Genomic DNA, 21,675 nt, shown 5'->3' on the forward strand with positions numbered 1-21,675 from the left:
AGCTGAAGAGACTCGCAGCTTACATGAAGAATTTGTTGACAGAACAGCTATTATTTGTCTTGCATTTAACAAATCTGACCTTGATGGAAGAGTTGCAGGAAGAAAATAAGTGTTGAAAGAAAGCAAAAGGGAACCTTTTGTATTTCAAGATATCTAGGAAACGGGAAATGTGAAAGAAGGGTTTGCTGATAACTAATTTAATCATAACAAAAATGCTGTATGAAGAAACCAACCTCAGGACTTCACTCTATACACAATGTGAAACATTGCATTTGCAGCATTGTGGGGTAGATGCTGCAAATGTAGTATTGCAACTAAAAACACGATAGTGTGTGAAAATCTCTTTGTGTTTGCAAAAGTCAACATTTAGGATAACAATCCTAAATGTTCAGGATAACAATCCTGAACGTACAAACAAAAAATGGAGTGGTTTGATCAAAGGATATTTGTCAGGAATTGGCATAGATTTTAGTTTTGATGTATAAAACTGGTATAAGTACACATCAAATGACAAGCCTTCCCACTCCACAGTCCTAAGTATCTCTACTACATAAAATTTGTTGCTGTAACTTGAAACGATGTGCAAAAACTTATCGGGGATGAATATTTTAGCAAGCCACCATGGATGCAGTGTATGTGTGTCTCATATTTAGATAAGTTTACAGATTAGATCAGGGTCTAAGCACCAGTTGATCTGGGAGGACCAGGGAGAAAACATCAGTCAGGTCCTGGACAGTCTGTGCTGCAATGTGGTGTTGGTGGCTGGATTGAAAAAAAGATGTGCTCAATTCGATTCAGATCTGAGGAATGTACAGGGCAGACCAACTTATAGGGACTGCTGAAACATGTCAGCCACAGGAGGCCTGGGATTTTCAGGAACTGAGGGCCCAAGGCACCAGCATACGGCCTCACAATGAATACAAAAATCTTCTCTTATGGTACTCCAGGCATGCCTAGCTAGCACAGGGAGGGCTGTGCAGTCCTCCAAAGAAATGCCTCCTCACACCATTATTGACCCACTGCCAAACTGGTCATGCTGGAGGATGTTGCAGGCAGAATAACATTCTCCACGGCATCTCCAGACTGTCACGTCTGTCACGTGCTCGGCGTGAACCTGCTCTCATCCGTGAAGAAAACAGTGTGTCAGTGGTGAATCTGCCAATATTGGTGTTCTCTAGCAAATGTCAATTGCTCTGCTTGGTAATGACTTGTAATCAAGGATTCCCGTTGTGGACGTCAGGCTCTCATGCAACCCTTATGGAGTCTGTTTCTGACAGTTTAAGCAAAACATGAACATAAATGGTCTGCTGGAGACCATTTTGCATTATACTGGCAGTGCTCCTCCTGCTCCTAGTTCCACAAAGGAAGGTGTCCTGCTGTTGGGATGTTGCCCTCCTATGGCTCCCTTTCCTGGTCCACTGGCCTGCCTCCCCTTACCTCTGCCATGCTTTGGACACTGTCGTGACAGACACTGCAAAGCTTTATAGCTTTGGATTGTTAAGTGTGGTTTGTAGACCTCATTGCATGTTACCACTGACATGCAAACATGACCAAGATGTCAGCCAGAAAGAATGAGACAGCCTGACAACCGCTCCTTTTATAAGAATTGTCTTGCTAATTGCCTCTCACTTCCACCTGTTCCACTTTTACACAACAGCAGGTGAACTTGTTTCACTTTGAGTGCTGCTTTCTAACTGGACAGCTAGATTTTACTTAAAGATTGTGTTATTTACGTTCTGTTTCTACGTGTGGTGCAAGTCAATTAGCGTCTCATGGAGGAAAAAAAAGAAAAAGAAAAGCAACCCGTGTTTAAAATACTAAAATCTTGATTTAGGCTGGTTGCAGAAATTTTTACAAACTTTTCATCTTTCACATGTCTTCTTTGTCCTTTACCTCCTGAAGGCTGCCGCGTTTTTCTTGGCGACCGAGGCTGTCTCTGGTAGGGATCATTGGATCCGTAAAGCTCCACCGTGCCCAGATTGAGAACTACCGTTTTCTGGATGTAGTCCACTACTGCCAGGCCGTTACTGTTGCCAAATACCAATCTAGGGAGCAGTTGAAGCAAAGATGGAGGTAGTGGAAGAAGCACAAGGACAAGAAATTTAAGAAACAAGGATAAAAGTGAATAGATTAGAAACAAAGTTATCCAACAGTATCGACTCAGAATAGCTGGATTAAAAGGCACGGTAGACTTAAAATTATATGAAGAAAAAACATAAACATTGCTAGAAACTATGTATCATTTTCCATATGCATTTCAGTTGTTCACAACTTTATGTTGAAGTGCCTGTAAAATAAGACTAAGGTTTGAGGTTGCAAAGGGACAAAAAATTACGACTAATTTTAGTAGGCAATATAATAACATAGAAAATTTGCTAATATCAAACGAAGTCTCTAGATAAAGATGAAACAGATCCCAGTGTTCTTATAAACTCTCTGTGTATCCACTTACAGGCCGTAGGAGGAATTCATCGCCAGACTTGTGATCTGCTGAGGAGGCTCTCCACTCACCCACACTGACTGGACCACCAAATCCACCTGGTAGCCTGGAGACTGCTTCAAAGGAGAACTTCGCACTCTGTGGAAGAGACCAAAAAAAAAAAAAAAAAGGAATGAGAAAAGGGCAAAAGAAGAGAAGTACAAGTGGTGCAGCTGGATATGTGTAGCAGATGAAACTGTATGTGAGAAGGGGAGATGGGGGATTGTAGCTGAGAACACTTGAGGCCTCTGAAAGCTCTGTGCAGCTGTGCTTGAGGCTGAAAGCAAGACTTGTGTGTGTTAGTGTGTATGCAAGTGCTCCTACTTCTTTCATATGAGCCCTTTTCTGTGCACGTCTGTCTCGTACTTAAGGCAGGGTATGTTGCCTCCGTCAGAGTTGTTGCTGCTGGTAGAAGGGTGTGAAGGTGGGCCGCTTGTCTGAGGGGAGGCACCAGGGGTGGGATGTGCCGATGTTTGTTCGCCACCTCCACCATCTGGAGACTCTGTTTCGTTCAGCTCATACTGCATTCGCACCTCTAGTAACTGCAAACACACACAGATGTGCACAGAACGACAGCAGAGATGAGAATATATTAGCAAATCTCAGGGTTCCTATGCATTTTCAATTTTATTTCCTGTCAAATTCCATCCTTTTTTTATGATAGAGGTTTTGAAATTTACAGATTAACATATAAAGTGTTTTCTGGTACATTTATACTATGTCTTGCAAAATTATACAAACACAGCAACCGTTTCTCAATTTGACACATTATAAACAGACCTTTCAATACTTGGATCCCCCAAAATTATGTGCTATTTAATCTCTGTATAAAAGTAAGACTTCTTAAAATTGCTAACTTAACTGCAGGTGCGTTTCTTGGTCTTTAGTAGATCAATAAACATGGCTGGTAGGTCAGAGCACATCTTTAAAGCTACTAAGACTTGAATGCCCATCTACAATAACAGGGCAGGGAAAGCTTTAGTCAGAGAAATAGCCAAGAGGCCCTTCATAACTTTATGGAGCTGCAGAGATCCTCAGCTCAGGTGGGAGAGAATCTGTCAACAGGACTATTTATTGGTCATACTCTCCAAGAATCTCCCTCTTATAAAGGCCCTGGATGAGGAAAACCATTCTTGAAAGGAAACTGTAAGAAATCCGATTGTTTGCCACGAACAATAGGACTTAGAGTGTGAAAAGGTAAACATAAAGGAAATACTCTAGTCAGATGATATCATAACTGACTGCGCCTGCAAAGCTCGGTGTGGAGAAAAAATGATGGGTAACAATGGCCCAGTCAAAGTTCAGATCTAAATTCAATTGAGAATCTATGACAAGGTTTGAAAACTGTTGTTTACAGTTCCTGGCCACTCATCATGACTGAGCTTGAGCTATTTTACAAAGAATTGGCAACAATTTTAGTCTTTAGACTGTGAAGTTGCCAGAGCTAAAATTGCAGCTCAAGTTGGCTCTACATCATAATCACTTCGGAAGGCCGAATACCAATGCAGGCTTTTCATAAATAGGAACAGAATTTTATTTTAGTGGGGTTGATGCATTGTACAGCAAATGCACTTTATATGCTGCACAAATAGTACAGATAGCACAGATTACCTACATTTATAACTTTAGGTAATTCTCCATTTTTGTCAGCAGAAGTTTTTTATTTTGTCTTACTTTTTCTAATATCAATTTCATTTGCAAATTTATTTTAAAAAAAACAGCCATTTTCCTTCAACTGCAAAATTAAGGGCTAGTATGAGTTGCACTTTCATATAAAATTCAAATTAACAGCAGCAAAGTGTAAGACATTCACACATTGCTTTGTATGGCAACAACAATTATTCAAACAACAGGACATGACGGTGAATGACATCTGCATGCATTCAGACAGTCGGCTCTGATGAAATGGATTTGTCAGTGATGGGTCTGAGTGTGTGGGCAGACTGAAAGTCAAAGAGGTTCTCTAATACTGAAATACTTTATTCCTTCTAAATCCCCCTCCAGGCTACCCCTTTGCAACCTCCGCCTTCGCAAAGATACACACAGCTCCTGAGCTCAAGCACAATGCCGATAAGCTTTTCTCCTTGGCATTCTGTCAGCCTCATTAGCCCCATTGACATGTGGGAGTTTAGAGTGATCAGTGCCCTTCATCAGATTCTCTCCCTCTCTGCGCTCTCTTCCTCACTCCCACAAGGTTGTGTAGAAGTTTGGCCTTATGCAAAAAAAAAAAAAAAAAAAAAACACTTTTCCAGCTATATCCTCATATCCAGCCCTGATTCCACACTGCAGCATTTGTGAGGTGGGGGAAGAGTGTGTACGTTTGATCAGGCTCTTTAAATTCATGACTGCTTTTTGAGGGTTTTAAATATTTATGACAAACAGTTCTGAACTTACAAAAAAAGAGGGCATCAGTGAGACACATCACAGCACTGCCCACACACTGTGATTGAAAAGAGCCAGGTGCAGCAACAGCACAGAGAATAGATTAACTGCATTTGTTTTTATTCAGCTAAACACAGTCTCCCACTGCACTGCCATTAACACTTAGGTTGCTATCAAAGAAGATTATAACGTTGGTCTAGCTTTGCTTGCTTCACTGCTGTCTGTCGGCATGGCAACCTTACTGCCTCTGAGTGTGTGTGTATTGTTTATATGTATCTTAAGCATCTTAAATCAGGACAGGAATTGAGTGTTGAAAGCAAATCACAAGAAAACAAGGGTCATGTTTGGTGATGGAGATTGCTTCAATTAACTTGTTTTCCTGAACATAGATTTTCTTTTTCCCAAAAAAATCAAAACTTTTCAAGACTCAGGTTTGCAGACCTTTTTGTCATGTATTGGCATTTCCAAATAAAGAAGGTTCAGGTTCTGCATGAATTTATGACAAATATATACAGTATATATGAATTAAAATATTGATATTGACAAAACAAAAAGTGGGAGAAGGAAAAAAAGAAAGAAGACATGGAAAGAATGGAACTGATCATCCAATTTTCAGACTGTGTAGAAACTCTATTATGTTTGCCTGCTTGCATTGCTGGAACTGACTTTTGAAAAGTAGAAAGCAACATTTAAAGTAAAGGCAACAACTGGAACCCACCTGCACCACCTCAGTAGTTACTTCGAGCTTGCTGAAGCGGTAGATGATAACATTGGCTGACACCCCGGCCACACAGAGCATTCTGCTCTCAGGGCACCAGGCCATAATCTGAATGGCAAAGGGATCTTCGTCCGACACCTCAGTGCTGCCCTTGTCTTCCTTGGATCGGTTCCTGTCAAAGACCTTTGCCGTTTTTAGCTTATAAAGCACCTGGAGCATTACTGAAAAGGAGCCAAGAAAAAGAACATATAAGTTGCGGTGTCAGAAAGATAAAGCCTGTGAGAACAAACCAAAAATAATCTATAACATTACATATCTTAGATGTGCTCCCAACATCTAATGCATCAAAGCTAAATGTTGGTACATTTTGGCTCAAATGTACCAAAATGTACAGCATTTTGGTACATTTGAGCCAAAATGCATCTCTTTGGCTCAAAGTTTGGAAAAAGTTCTATTTTAAAAAAATGATATTCTAATAAATAAACAGAAAACAAGATGCACAGATTAACAGTGGGAATCACATACTTGCAGAGGCATCCCAGAACTTCACTGTTCCATCAGCATGACTGGAATAAAAAAAAAAAAGACATTTTGTGGAAGAACAACAGGAAGAAAGTCAATACTGACAATCACAAAAACTCTAACTCGACTTTTGCCACAAATTTGATAGCAGACAGAGCCAAAATCTGGAAGAAAGTGATCTGGTGAGATGAGACTGAAACCAAACATCTTTCCACAAGACAACTAAACATCTAACCAGACCAACAAGGGAATGGTTAGATCATTGTATGTCAGAGTGTTCAAATCCAGACCAACCAGAAATCCCATTGTGAATATGAGGCAATACTTTAGAAGCTTTATGCTTGAATGAAAGAAAGGAAAAAAGTGATAAAAATAAGCATCCTGCCCCACAATTCTGTCCTGTTTGAGATTTAAGGTTGTAATAAGAATAAAAATAAGAATTTATTGTTTGTCACTGTACATATGTGCACAATGAGATTAAATGTGTAGAAAAAGTGAAAAAGGTTAATGGCATATTAATATTTATTTTCTTTTCACTGCATACTATCATCCCTTTATACTGATCCAGAACCTTTCAATTTCACAAATGTTATTATGATTTGATTCATTGGTTTTCATTCATTCATCTATCCAGCCAGTCATAGAGGTAAACAGAAAGGTGTGCAGTGTCTCTGAGCTGTTAGAAAATCCTGCTTCTTCTGAATCTTATAATGCATAAAAAAACTAAATTAAGAGCGTGCTGCGAAGGAAAATGCCAACATTTTTCTTACTGAATTGACCTAAAGAGCGCAGTTAAGGTGAACAATAATTGCAGCATCATGTCAGTGACAGTGCTTTTCATCTTACCCGGTGATGATGATCTCGGAGTAACTCTGTGTGCCCTGTCCCCAGTTTCCACCACTAATAGGCCACTCCTTCATGAAGAGAGGACACACACATTAGTTAACAGGTATGTCAATGAACAGCTGTCGCTGTACATGCCACTTCTGCACAAAGATGTAATGATGAACGTCTACATGTGTGAATTTACAGATGGTAACACGCAGAGAGTCTTTCGGCATCTCTCTCAGTGTGTCTTGCAATAACACATTATACACCTCTGTGAGAGATTGTGTGTGTGTCAGTGGGAGGTCAGGCTCTCAAGTCTTCAACACATACAAAGGTCGCCAGTATGACTCATAGTGATCTTCATATGAGAAGGCCCCCTGCAGCTCAGTGGAGCTTTTCTTCAGCAAAAAAAAAAATGAAGAAGAGGCTAGGCTGCCAGTTCAGGTCAGTGCATTCTGACATTTCCAACAGAAAGCCGAACAAGGCGACAAGGAAAAGAACATAAGCATACATAATGGCTGAAAGAGCAGGAGGGGGGTCTGTCTGGTATGATATAAGAAAGGAAGAAGAGAATGAGAGGAGACTGGAGGTGTGCAGAAAGAAAAAATAGAATTGCTGAGAAGGAGTAGATTTATGCATGTCTTGCTTTGTGACGACATTAATATTACTTTAGCTATAATTAAATTGTTGAGATTTTGTTGGAGTCCAATTTGAAGTAACATCAAACTGCCCTTTATCCGTACAACTTTACTGTTTTTGGAGAATGGCATAAAGGTTAGAGGGTTTTTTATTTAAATAATTTACATGCATAATTTGCACATTATGAGACAGGTGTAAAGGGTAAAAATTAAAATCAGCATATTTTATAACTCCCTGGTTTGAAATAAAGTCTAGACTACTACGAATCTAAAATATTAACTGAGTGATGTAAATAGGTCAGTTTTTTCAATACTTTCTGATTATAACTAAACAGTATAAAAATTGTAATTGGAGAACTTGCTAAAACAAATTATTCTGTTCAAAGATGTATTTATTTTTCTCTAAATACATCAAATCCTTAATTGAAAACATTTTTTGTATTTTCGTTGACTCCTAGTTAAAATATGTCAGATGTGTTGCTCACAGGATCTCTGTGATTTATTTTCATTCTCTGAGGAGGCTTTTGCAGTTATTTTTTTTCCTTTTTCTTTTTGATATTGAACAAAGAAAGAGGCCTTTATCATTGAGATGTGGGAGCTGTTCTTTATGGTACCTTTTTGCTGTAACCTTGTCGCTTTTGCCGCGAACCAACAGAGTAAAGTGCAGGAATCAGGTCCACAGGGCAGTCGGCAAAGTACTCACAGCAGGTTACAGGAGACTCGTGGATCGTTAGAGGATATGGGTTCTCGAATATGGGGTAACTGTTAACAAGGTTGGAACAAACACTGATCACACAAGTGGTTATGCATGAAGTGTTTCCATATTAACAGAAGTGGTAAATGCTCACATTATGTATATTGCATGTTGGAATATGAGAAGAAAAAAGAACAATAAATGGGAAACAGAGGTACTCACAGGACAACTTTAGCGGTTAAAGCAGCTGTAAGTAATGTAGTTAAAGTAAGACTTACCCATTTTGTGCAAGGTCGATCACCACCAAATCTTTTTCTAACAGGACCACCACAGCGTAAGGCTCCTGAAAATCTGTAAAAGTTAACAGAATCATCTATTAAACACTTGGGAGAAATCCCCTGATTCCTACAAATCACATAAGAAAACTTTTTATATAAAAATCTAACTGGATCAGTCTGGATAACCTGTATTGAAAAGAGTTTCAGAAATTTTGATGATAGATTTTTATGAAAACAAGTCATCTATGAAAAATTCAAAGGCCCAACATTGTAGGTAATATACCGGCACCCCATTGAAGCTTGTTTTTGTAGTGAATGTATGCAAATATTTAATCTTTAGAGACAACAGAGATCACTAAGCTGTTCTGTGCTGACAGCTGCTTAATGACATCAGCCTAGAGTTATGAACCTATTTTTAGGGGACCTTAAAAAAGTTTATTGTTTCTTTTTTTTAATAAAGGAATAGAAACAGAGAACTATCTTTTTAGCATTAAATAGCTTTTTGGCACCAGGCTTTCTCTACATCTTATAATAAATTAGTAACACTTTATTTGAAGGGGTGTCCATAAGACTGACATGAAACTGTCATAAACATAACGCCTGTCATGAACATGCAAAGGTGCACTAAAGGTTGCATTAAAAGTTCATTAAAAGTGTAAATTTTGCATGAATCAGTTAATAATGTCACTTTTAATGCAAAGTTTCACTTAAAGGTGCATTAAAGCTCAATTAAATGTGTCAACTTTGCATTTAAAAAAGTCATTATTCACCAAATGACACTTTATGACAACAGTCTTAAGCATTCATTTTGACTCCTACATGTTCATGGTGTTATGTCATGTTTAAGAGTGTGTGTCATGTCAATCTTATGCAGGTAATATTCTAATAAAGTGTTACCAATAAATCTAAGTAGTATTGCATTGTAGGTTTATTTTCATCAGATACACTTGCTTGTTTCACTGGAATGTCTGAAACTGAGGTAGCTTTACAAACATTTCCACATAAAAAAGTAATATTGTGTTTCTATATTTTCTGAAAGTATAACATATTGATAATGATTGTCATGCTGGAAGTAATTCAGTTTGTACCTGTTATATTAAAAAAGGTAAATCAGACAAGTATGAAGTATGAAATGGGAATGTGTGGCTTGACCAAGGCTAAAGTCCAACAAAAAACATTTTTAAATGTTTGTTATTGAACTTTTTGTACCCTTCATTTGGAATTATATGCAAATTCCATCCATAACATTATAAAAACCTTGTGAGGTTGTTTATAAAATTTCCAAGTTCATAATTTGAAAAATGTTAGACAAGCTATGCAAATCAGTTTGAAGACAACAGAAGGCCATCCCTGACAATATTAGTGTTTCAATTTAAAAGTCAACTTTTTCTGTAATTCTTATCTGTATGTGCAATGAGTTATAGTACCAACAAATTGATCGATGAGTCAGAACAGAAGAAACATGCTTCTGCAAAGTGCTCTGCATGAAGAAATAATGTCAACAGGAGCAAACTTTAAACTGATTAAAGACAGGCTGAAGGTTTTGAGTCAGACATATTCAGGAATAAATGAAATTTGTTTTTCTATTTTAGGTGAGTGCTCATCAGAACATATTAAATTTGGTTAACAGAGATATGTATTAAGGCTGACCTGTTTGGCTGTGCAGGGAAAATATTAATGAATATTTACAGGATCAGAGTCTCACATGATCATCAACACCAACAAAAGAAAAACTATGTTAATTGGGCCATTCCAGCAGAAACATGTCTTTTGAATGCATATAGACTAATATGACGCATGGGACTGTGGAAGCCATTTATTTTCACCATCCAGTGTCATTACATTTAGGAATACTGGATGTTCTGAAGCCAATTGTTGTACCGTATAAACAGATGCTGCAATTTAATGAGGATTTGAGTGCACACAATCACACACTATCAGCAGACATGTCTTGTGCAGCAACAGAAACCCAGTTGTGACCATAACCAGATGAAAAGCAGTGGATGGTGCTATCAGGTTCCCAGCGATTTAATGAACTGTTACATAATCTACTAATCCTTCCTCAAACTGCACATGTAGCACATTACATAGCAGCAGAGATTACACCCAGGATTACACACATTCAGCACCCCGTGTTGTTCAGCAAAGGTTGGACTTGTTTAAACTGTTGATACACCAGCACTGGAAAGAAGATCATTTACTTTAGATGGAAGCCTTCCAGGTATGAAATTAAAATGTAATGTAATATTTTGTTGTTCTAGATAATGAAAGAGAGGTTAGAATCCATTCTGTTGGTAAATTTATTGCAAAAAGCAGTAACACAATGCTACAAGCAATCTGACATAATTAAAGTATGTATGTGTGTTTGAATTCACAAGGAGCATGAAAATGCTGCTTAAAGATGTGCCGAAAGTGTGCCAATTTTGACCAAAACATACACTTACCATTAGGATATGGTGTCTCACATAGCGTGAGAAAGTCTACGATAGGATAATCCATTTCCAGCACAGCAATACTCTTTCCATGCATAACTGTCAGACATGGCCTCCGTCCCACCGTGTCGTAGGACAGACCACCAGAGAATATAATGAAAGGGTCCCTGGATGTATAAGGAGAAGCATAGTAACACAATATTTCGTCAAACTATTGCAACAGTTTTGAAGATATATTAACCATGATGATTGGGATCAAGATGTACCAATATTTTTAATCAATGACTAAATTCCAATCTAAGTGCTGAACCAACAATTTTTCTGCTCAGCTGGTTCAATGAAAGCTGCTACACATTTTCTATGTTTGCAACAATAATGAATGGAAATATTTCCCTTAGGAAAAACCACAATCATGCTGTGAAAACTATTGAGCAAATCTTGTCACTCTTAAGGTAAGTGCATTTTTTACAATTGACCAACTATACGTGATATGTCTGTCCAAAGGTTTTCTGCAAGGTTGTCATTAACATTAGTCACTTTTATGCAATTAAAATGAATTTCAGATTATAGTGAAAATCTCTAATATAAATACATAGATAAATATAGGTTTAAGTATTTTAAACATTGCGTATTTAACAAAGTGGGTACAAATGATTAAAATCACACTGCTAGAGTGTACCATAATTGGTTTAGCTTAAGATAAACATAATTTCTCCAGAAATTAGTTACTGAGCTGGCAAATTCAGCTTAGTAACGTTTAACTCATGTTAAGGAATTTGCTATGTTATTTGTCACTATTTTTGAAAAAAAACAACATTCTTGTATGTAAGGGGGAGCCTACCCATTTCTCGTTGTTTTATATTCCACTTTAAGAATGGGTTTACACGACTCTGGCTTCTTTCCATCCTTGGGCTGTTTTCCTAAAATAGAACAAGCAGAAGTTACTTTACTTTGCCCGTTCGATGCTTTCTCCTCTCCTCCTTTCTTCGTGTTTCTCGTCATTTAATTTTCTCCCTGAAGCAACACTTAAAACGCTGGGCTGAACAGTCGCAACAGCAACAGAAACAGAAGACTTCAACAACAGAGGAGAGGAAGACAACGACAGATATGTGCAAAAGTCTGATGTTTGTTGGTGATTCTGCCGAAACAATCAATTTAAACCTCAGGGGTTTTCGAGTGTATAGGAAATTCAAATGTATTTAGAATTTTGTATCACGATAAGACATTGAACATAATGACTCCTGATGTTTCAAGGTGATCCCTCCTGCAGGGTGCACAGAGCAAATCTGTTCAAAATAAAGAACACTTAATAACGGATATCAAAAAAGACAATTAAGGAGGGACTAAAAAGCCTTACTTAAATCAGTCAAAGGAATTTGCATAATTGCCCATTAAATACCAAAGTAATTACGTATGAAGCAGCCAGGGAAGCAACTAATTAAAAAGCTGGTGTGGTGAAATTCTTTCTGCATTTCCTTCCATACAAAAACAGCTTGAAAAGTCTAACTTTTTCCCTTTGTTCTCGTCTAGACTCTCTTGCTCTCCAACTTGTTGACACTCACACAGAGTCTGCCCCTTTTTTTGAGGTCCAGAAACTGTCAAGGTGTTCTATGTGAATATGTGATGCAGAGAGGCAGAGAGGTTTGAAGTGAAACATCTTCATACGAGTAGAGCCACATAAACAGAGCCGCAGCAATAGAGTGCATGTATTAAGGCACGAGGTACAGCGAACAGAGGCGGATTATAACCGAGCTGACAATAGAACCTCTAATTGAAACTGCACGGGAATCATGACCAGGCAAATATGTAGAGGAATGCTTTCAGTGAGAACGCATCTAACAAAATGCATGATGCATGTTTAATGGACAGCCTGGATTTTGAAAGAAAGAAAAAGAACAAAATCAATGACTGTCAATTTTCAACCAAAGGGGTATTTTTTTTTAAGAAAAAATATATTAAATTAATATAGATGTTTGAAAAATAGGATATGTTTAGACCAATTTGTAAAAGTTTTAAAATGTCTTAAAGCAGCAAGTTTAATGAATGAGTTGTGTACATCATTTTCAAAGTTAAACAACAAGTAATCAAGACCATCAAGGTTTTCAGATGTGTGGAGACAAAACTAAAAAAAAAAAAAATACATGGAAAATTTTTATGACAAACTATTTAGCATTTTTTTAAAGCAATGAGATATTCTTCTCTAGGATAAAAAGATAAAGAATGTTCATCTTTGAAAATAAACACTGTCATTTTGCAAGAGGTAAAAATGAGCCAATCAGCAATCCTTTCTGCAATAACTGGACAAAGTTCTCCAACTTGGGAACATGTTATCTTGATCCATCCAAAGTGTTCTAGCTACTCTAGACCTGAAAATGCCACTTGGGGAGACAAAATTGTTGCAGATCATTAAGAAAAAACTATAATCTGTGACAATCAGAACTAAATCATGAAATATAAACTTTGTTAAAAATGGTTCCCTCGTAAATGCAATTCTTTTAGTCCTGAATTTGCTAGTTTTTGGGTTGTTTGCAACAACAAAGACTGAAAACAGCTCAAAGGCTTTTTTTTTTTTCTTTGCTTCAGGAAATTCTGCTGATGAACTCCATCTGTGGAGCAAAAGGGCTGCATGGAAAAGCAAAATTTGACTTACAGGGGAATTGGGTAGTGTGGATGAGGACAAAAGAGCCAGCTAAATATGTCCTGGGCATTTCAGTTCACGTTCCTCAGGTAACATACAGTATAGCAGGGAATCCGACCATTGGAACATACTGCTTTGTTTTAAGAAAATTAGGCTCCTAATTAAATGCTGGGCTCTTAAAATGTGGTTAGGTTGTGCATGAAGAATGTACTGCCTGTGGTTCTTTTCATTTGCTTTCCTTCTTCCTGGGAGGAAGTAGCATTATTCTGACATGACATCTACTGTTTAAGAGGGGGCCTGCAGTGAGTGCAGCACACAATGGATGAACAGTCCATCTACTGAGATGATGTTACAACTCTCTCTCTCTCTCTCTATTGCAAATACTGACCTGGTGATGAAGTAACCACCTTAATATCCCAGTATTAAATGACAAAAGAGTGTCTCTCATGACCAAAACATAATTATGTGTTACCGGCCATCACAGGCTTGAAAATAAACACATAAATTAGTTTAAGCTAAAAGGTGAAAAAATTTACAAAAAGTTTTATAACAAGTGAAACATGGCAGCACACAACATAGAAGAATGAGCAGAAACAGGACTAACTGGATAGGAAGTCTGTGATCAACTGTGATAATATATAACAATTCCTGCGCATGTTATCATGACCCTAATAAGGTCATTATGTAATAGGTCAATTTCCAGGAGAGAAAAAAAAAGTTTTAGCAATGGCATCACAGTCCTTTCTGGACAGAGAGTAATAACAAATACAGTGGAAGCTCTAAATATGCAGGCTTCCGAATGCAAATTTTCTGAAAACGGATGGACGGATTGTCTTGTGTATGACAAGAGTCACATATTTAAAGTTTCACGACACATCTGTGTAATGTTTAGAAGGTTACATCTTGGGAAAAGCATGCTACCATTAACTCATATTGCATGTTTATGCATCATTGGTAGATATTCATTTCGTATTGAAATTTTGAACATTATACCAATTGGTATTTGTCACTTGTTGCAACTAAAACCGACATATATATTTTCTTATAATGAATGGATCATCAAGTTGTCAAACCAGTTAACTCCAGGTTTCTGGAGAGTGCCACAGAGAATGTGTTAGTAACAAAATATTAAAAAGGTGGGTGATGTTGTGAATGAAGACGCAGCTTGTGAGTCTTCATCCCCTTACCATGCGGTGTGATTGTCTGTATGGGTTTTCCTTGGCCTCTGATGTTCCATATGGTCAGAGTTCCATCTGAGTGACTGCAAATGAACTGTTTTCCCTCATGATGCCAGGCAACTGAGTGGATAGCCTAAGAAATTACAGACAGAAAGGCAGAGAGAATGGGGCGGTCAAGGGAAAATGGTTGAACAGGATAACGTCATGTGCCACCATCTCCCTTACGCCACACGTTTGCTGCAGTGCTGAAGCCATACGGTACACGTTACTTGTAAGTGGTTTAAAAGCCTGTGACTGTCTGCTCATGGACAGATGGTAGATGTGAGAAAAAAAGAATGCCCTGATTTCTGAATTGTTATTATGGTATGCTACAGTATTTTAAGAGCCATTTCTTGATCATGATAAAGCAAACGATGCTTATGGGTTATTCTTTGAATTTAAAATGTAAGGTTTTCACATCATAAATGTAAAACATGCTTGAAGTAACAGAAGAATATTCTGTATGTAATGGAATAAGAGCACATCACATTCAATATTTTATACTTCAACATTTTATATTTGAACTATTAGATGTAAGAGGTTTATAGGGACAGGAAAAAGATTACCAGTTAAGTCTTGATAGTGTTTCAAGTTTAAAAACTCAAAACTATTAATCACAGTAAAAAAATTACATGTTAATAAATCTTAATTCAGTTACTCTTATATCATGAAGCATAACTGTTGTGGTGTGTCTAGCATATGTAGTTTGCTGAATTTTAAGAAAAGTAACTCCAACAGTTTATTGTATATAGTGTATATAAGTTTATACACTAATTTTAACATACTGAATGGAGTACGTCCATGTTGCTCAATATGCTTGTGGCTCTCCACATGCCATTGAGCACATTGTAGCTTACTTTAGCATTGATGCTAATTTTTAGCATCAGAATACTGGGTTCCAACCAACGGGTATACTGTGGCAGGTCCCGTTTAAATTTCTTAAGAAATTTTCTAGTTCTACACTCTTTATAAATTTAATGAATTAGTGTTAGCTCAACACAGAAAATGGATTTGCAGCTCAGAATACCAAAGCTTCTTTTTAAATGCATTTCGTTTTAAGTGTTGTTAGGGAGTAAACACAGATCTGCACAACAGGATATCCTTTAAGTCAAGGAAAGAGTCTAATTGTTCCAAAACAGCACATTTTCAAACATGATTCCTTCTCTATTATCTAGTGATATTTGCTTATGGAATTTCCTTGTTTTCTTTGTATGAAGATTTGCTGTGCGTGGTAGGAAGTGGTGGGTTCAGTGAGTTGCAGCCAAGGAAGAAAGATGGGCTTGTCATTAATTCGCCACAAATGAATCACTAGAGTGATGCGCCAAAAGGCACGGATGTAGTCCTGTAGATGTCCTGAATGAAGTGTGAAGAAATTTCCCATTTTGCAAAATATATCTGAACCACAGGCTTTTGAAATAGTCCAAGTTATCCATGACTAATTCGCTTGTTTCTTTAAACGTTTAGAGCTGATTTTTATTTATTTTTATTTTTTGTTATCAGAATTTTATGACGACTCTGGGAATGGTGGACACTTTAAAGATATTTAATTTCACCTTATTTGTAAATTTCTTTTAAATTAAAATTTGCAGACTATCTACAACAAAGCAACTGATCCAACAACAAGTGTCATAAACATTATACATTTAATGAGATTGACTCTTAAAGACATTAAAGGCATCAAACTGAAAGGTCTAACAAAAATCAATCATATTTCCTTTACCGAGATCCTTCATTCACACCATCAATAGTTTTCTGACAGCAACAAACCTTCAGAGTTCTAAAAGTCTGTTCATTTTGACAGTCCCAACAGGCGACAATCCACTATGCGTAATTGGAAAATGAGCAGGGTAATTAAAACACATGGTACTCATCAAATCAAACAATACCAATTAAAAAGACTAACTTCATGATTTATCACATTAGGCTCGTTTCCACAGATTGGTCTTTAGGGAAGAGAGAAAACAGTCAACACTCATTATAGTCACAGGATAGCACCACACACTCACAGACACATGCAAGGCTAATAAGCACAAATTAATATTGCCAAAAAGAAACCAGATGCAGGGCACAGACGTCAATATCCCAGCCTTAGCTGGAGTATCGTCTGGCAGCTTTGTATCATGCTGAGACCCATAGGAGCTCTAAAGTACCACATACACAAACGTCTCGTTCAATCATTTCAAAGTACAATAGGCTGACCAACAGAAAGCACTTAAAGGAAAATGACTTTGTATTCTTTTTCTTTACTTTTAAAGACCTTTTCTATCCCTCACAAGACTGTAAAGGTTAGTCAGGAAGAAATAATAAGATTCTGAAGAATCCATTTTATGTTTTTTTTTTCTTTTTTAATTATGAACACATACTGGTAGCACTCAAATTGGAATCTCAACAAAAAGGTGGCTTTAGTAATATAAAAAGAAGAGGCACATTATGTGGATTGAATACATAGCTTAAATATTTCAAGATATATATATTTTTTGGTTTATTTTGACCTACAATAGAATTAAAATATTTTAGGCTTTTGAACAAAAAAAAGGCACATTACATAAAACCAATAAAAATGCATTTTCAATACATACATCTACTGACACCATCACCAGTTAAGGTAAGCCACAAAACCTGGATGTTTTACAGAGCATGCATGTTAATGGAAAGCTTAGCTAAAGGAAAAACTCAAGTAAAATCCTTTAGACGTTTGTGGAGCAAAGCTCAGTTTAGAAACTGAATGGAGTCTCCCAAGGCAAGGACTACAGCTGGAGCCGGAGACAATGTCAGAAGCATTTTATTTGGGCTAAGAAGTATAAGAACAATACCACTCCTCAGCCGTCTAAAGTCTGTCCTTTGGATGAAAGTAATTTTTGCATTTTGTTGTTAATAAAGTCTTAGAGCCTGGTACAGAAAACCATGTCACGTGCTGCTGTATGTACGCTATCTTTTATCAGATCAGCAAAGCGATCTAGGAGGAAATTTTCAAGAACTTCACCCTTCCCTCTTTTTACAATAAGGGGGAATCATTAATTGCCACAGTAATTTTATGGTAACTGTGAGGTGGTGTTTTTTTTTATTTTTATTTTTTTATTTTGCAAGTTTTCTTTAAAATTTGACTCAATTTAAGGTGACCTTTAAAGGTGCCAATGAAATGTATAGATAATAAGCTTTATAGAAACAGATTTCATTTTCCAACAGCACTTGCTATTTGCATAACCACTAATACCCTTTTTAATGACCATGGTATTGCTGATTGGAGGATCACCAAGAAGGAGAGAAGAGACATCAAACACAATAAAGCAGAAAAGGTGAGGGCAAAGGAACCTGGCTTGTTGTAGGCTAATCACCTCCATGCAAAACCTCATTGCTGCACTTATTGATGCAAAAGGAGCTTCAGCCAAGTAATCAATGCAGTGGAGGACTGAAGGACAGAGTAGCTCCTGAACAGATCTATTTATCAGATTTGGAGTTAAAGTCCGAAAACAAAGTTGCATTGTTTCTTGCAGTAACCTCAGTCAGAATTCTCATTTTACTAGTAAATTCAGTCATGATCATATGGATCAGATCTGATTCACTTCAAAGTCTCCGTAGTCACATATACTTGCATTGTTTTAACATCTACCGTTTCATCACATTTATTTTAATTGACCAGAAAAGCCAAAAGTCATGATCTAGACAGCAGCTCCACATATCTCCAGAATTGTATTTTATTTATTAATCTGAATGTTAGTTTTTCATTTGCTTTTTGCCAAAATTAACTTTAATAGAGATATGTTTTAGATAGATAGATATTTAGATACTGTGTGACTATGAAACTTAACTTGGATTGCTTACAAAAATTTTTTGATGAAAATGTAAATAAGTAGCACCTGTAGATAACGTCAAATGTACCAAGAAACATTCATTTCTCAGTTATTTCCTGATTTTTAGCATTTTGTCAGTTGAGGGTTGAATAAACCTTCCTCACCAAAAGCTATATTTACATAATTTAACTTTTGACCTTTATCCTTAAAAAACTAGGCAACTCCCCAAAATGTGACTGAATACAGATTTATGGCCATGAGGCATACTTGGGTAATTGTGTGCACGCAAATATTCATCTATGACAAGAAAGTCTACAAAAACAAGCACTCAGGGCAAAATGTCAACACCGATTCCCACTGAGCAATTCGTTGTTGCTTTGGAATGAGAAATCCACTTTGGGTCTGTTGTTGAGTTGCTATCGTTATGTAAGCACTGAATAAAACAATCCCCATTGAGCTCCTTAAGATGTTCTCTGTAATAAAAAGATGATTCACAATCACATTTCATGACTGCGGTGAGGAAAGAGGCTTAGATAAAATTCATCCTAAAACACAAATGCATCTTAGATTTTGGAATTGCTGTATCCTGATTCATCATTAGATTTGTACCAAAAGTGAAACTTAATCCCAACTGTGATTTCAGATGAAAGGTCAAAAGTTTACACAGAGCTCAGCAATACTGACCCCTTAACAATACATTGTTAGAGTGACAGAGAAATGGTTTACCCCAGTAAATGACTTGTAAGAACAGCGACATGAAACCATACAGTTCTCCACTTATTTAAAAAGTAGCTATTGTCAAGTTATTCCTAGCTGTATGTAGAAGCTTTGGGTTTTTTAAAACAGAAATATTCAGCACACTGATGGACATCTTTTGGTTCTAGACAGTTTGAATGGCTTCATAACTAATCTTGGAGAAGAAAAAGAAAAAGATTATGAAACCAGAGTTTACTTAAAAGGTCACAAATAAGCCATTTCAGATTTGAAAGGACAAGTGGAAAGAATAAATGGTTTCAAAACTGCGAGGGTTTTCATCCCATGAGGAAATTCATCAGTCAGCTGTGTATTGTGGCCTAAAAAGGTGAGCTCCGATTAAAAAAACTGAAGGGGAAAACACAGTGGTGCTACTCGATGCTCCTCAGACATGGCAACAATTACAACTACCCAATAGTGCTGCAGTATGACACAGCAGGTTCATGCCAGTTTGCACACACTGTTTAAAAAAAAAAATCAACAGTATGTGCAAGTTTCCAGATGATGCTGTATCAAAATCAACATCTGCAAACAGCTGCAAGAATTAGCATGCTTTTCTAAGGCAAATAAAATAAGTTACAAACTCACTATCATTGGCTTTTCAGGTTCAGAACAGAAGGTCTGCTTGAAGGTTTGAATAATTAGTTAAAAATTGAAATAAATTTGGCTTTTTGCATGTCTGTGTTGATTGTTGAAATTATGACTGAATCTGTGTGTAAAATAAGCTTCTCTTCTTTCTCTGTCTTAATGTGTCTCTGCATAAACAATAATCAATTTTATAGCACTCATTTATTATTAAACATTATTTAACATTTTAACAATGGTAGTAGCATGTTAAGTTTTTAATTAAATCAGTTATACCAAGTAGTACATCTGAGAACACATTAATAATGCAGCACAATAAAAAAAAGTGATACGCTTTAAGTTAACATAGGGTCAGGAGATATTGGACTGTTGCTAGTCAGTGACAATGATATTCCAGGACAATGAAAAACTTTCTCAGATTACTCCTCAGGATTGGATTAAAATAATCCAATACTATCCAAAATAATAAGAAGTGTATAATTTATAGCTACAAGTGCAATATTGTCTTTAACGTTTAGAATTTATATAATATGTATTCTCACAACTTTTAATCCTCCACAAACAGACACCCTACAGATTAGATATATAGCTGGTGCTGATGCCCATCTACATCAGACACCAGCCAATTGCTGCCCAACTCTCGACTGCATTGGAGGGTAAATTTTAAAATGTTGTGTACAATCTTGAATACAAGTTTGAGCACTTCTATAAAAAAAATAGAAAGAAAAACTTCTTGGCTTTTACACTTACTCTGGAAAATTGAAACACTATCGCAATTTCATGTTTACTAGCATTAACAGCAAGACATTGATGGCCGGAAGCAAAGAAAAAATTATAAAAAAAGCTTAAAATATATAAAAAATATTAAGGATTCTACATAACTATTGAGACAGAAATAAATGAGAGCGCTGAGAAAGTGACTGCAATCTGCAAAATGTAGAAAAGAAAATGAGTTCAGAGATGCACAGCAAATGGTAAGTTGTTTGTAGAGCTGACGGCAGAATAAATGACAGAGCTGGAACAATAGGACTACTGTGAGCACGACAGGAAAATAAAATAAAATCCTGCATTCTGTCAGAGACGAACAATAACCAAGAGACAAACAAAAGAGGCTGGAGGGGCAGAGAATTAAGATCTGGCTACAATTTTGGACTATATAGTTTCAAACTATGTCCAAAGGTGTTGAGTCAGATGGGACAAGGAAGGAAGGTCAGCGTGACAGATGTTCTCCGGCTGGCACTTACTGGAAACCTATAGTGCTGATCAGGAGCTAATAATAGGCAAAACACTGAAAGAAACATAGTGGATGATGTGCTCTCTCAGTTCTTTAAGAGCTTGTAAAACCAAAGTTTTATTAGCTCAGCTTTTTGTTCAAACTTCAGCAAAAATGTTGTGGTTATTTAGAAGACATGTTAACTTCCAAGATTTTGCTGACAGTTCTTAAATATATGACAGCATCTGCAACAACAACAACAAAAAATCTTTCACTTCTGTCTACTAACAGGTGTTATGAATGTTATACTTATCAGCCTACATTACCTTTTTGTAGCCATCTTTTCAAACCCAGAAACTCATTCTGTCTCTCATTCAAAATTTCCATGATAACAAAGCTTCAATATTGGCTTATTCAAAACTCTAAATCCAGAATGTTGACTTGCTCTCTTTTTGAGAACAATAAGACGGGAAACTTCCGTGTTCATTTCTGTCAACAACTTTGATT

The 21,675-nt window shown here is 36.8% G+C and overlaps 1 protein-coding gene across 3 annotated transcripts in view; it reads right to left on the reverse strand.

Annotated features, from left to right (window-relative positions):
• stxbp5a (syntaxin binding protein 5a (tomosyn)) overlaps positions 1 to 21,675 on the reverse strand; it is a 95,621-nt gene that overhangs the window by 14,778 nt on the left and 59,168 nt on the right. For all 3 annotated transcript variants that reach the window (XM_055021422.1, XM_055021421.1, XM_055021420.1), the window contains exons 8-18: positions 14,797 to 14,920; positions 11,813 to 11,891; positions 10,984 to 11,138; positions 8,540 to 8,612; positions 8,182 to 8,329; positions 6,948 to 7,015; positions 6,105 to 6,145; positions 5,580 to 5,800; positions 2,846 to 3,021; positions 2,453 to 2,578; positions 1,894 to 2,045 (exon numbers count right to left, since the gene is read on the reverse strand). In XM_055021422.1, coding sequence (XP_054877397.1) covers positions 1,894 to 2,045; positions 2,453 to 2,578; positions 2,846 to 3,021; positions 5,580 to 5,800; positions 6,105 to 6,145; positions 6,948 to 7,015; positions 8,182 to 8,329; positions 8,540 to 8,612; positions 10,984 to 11,138; positions 11,813 to 11,891; positions 14,797 to 14,920 — 1,363 coding nt within the window. The remainder of the gene's footprint in view (positions 1 to 1,893; positions 2,046 to 2,452; positions 2,579 to 2,845; positions 3,022 to 5,579; positions 5,801 to 6,104; positions 6,146 to 6,947; positions 7,016 to 8,181; positions 8,330 to 8,539; positions 8,613 to 10,983; positions 11,139 to 11,812; positions 11,892 to 14,796; positions 14,921 to 21,675) is intronic.

This window comes from Poeciliopsis prolifica, unplaced genomic scaffold, assembly GCF_027474105.1.
Source record: "Poeciliopsis prolifica strain line A6 unplaced genomic scaffold, Auburn_PproV2 SCAFFOLD076, whole genome shotgun sequence".
In the NCBI taxonomy this organism is placed as follows: domain Eukaryota; kingdom Metazoa; phylum Chordata; class Actinopteri; order Cyprinodontiformes; family Poeciliidae; genus Poeciliopsis; species Poeciliopsis prolifica.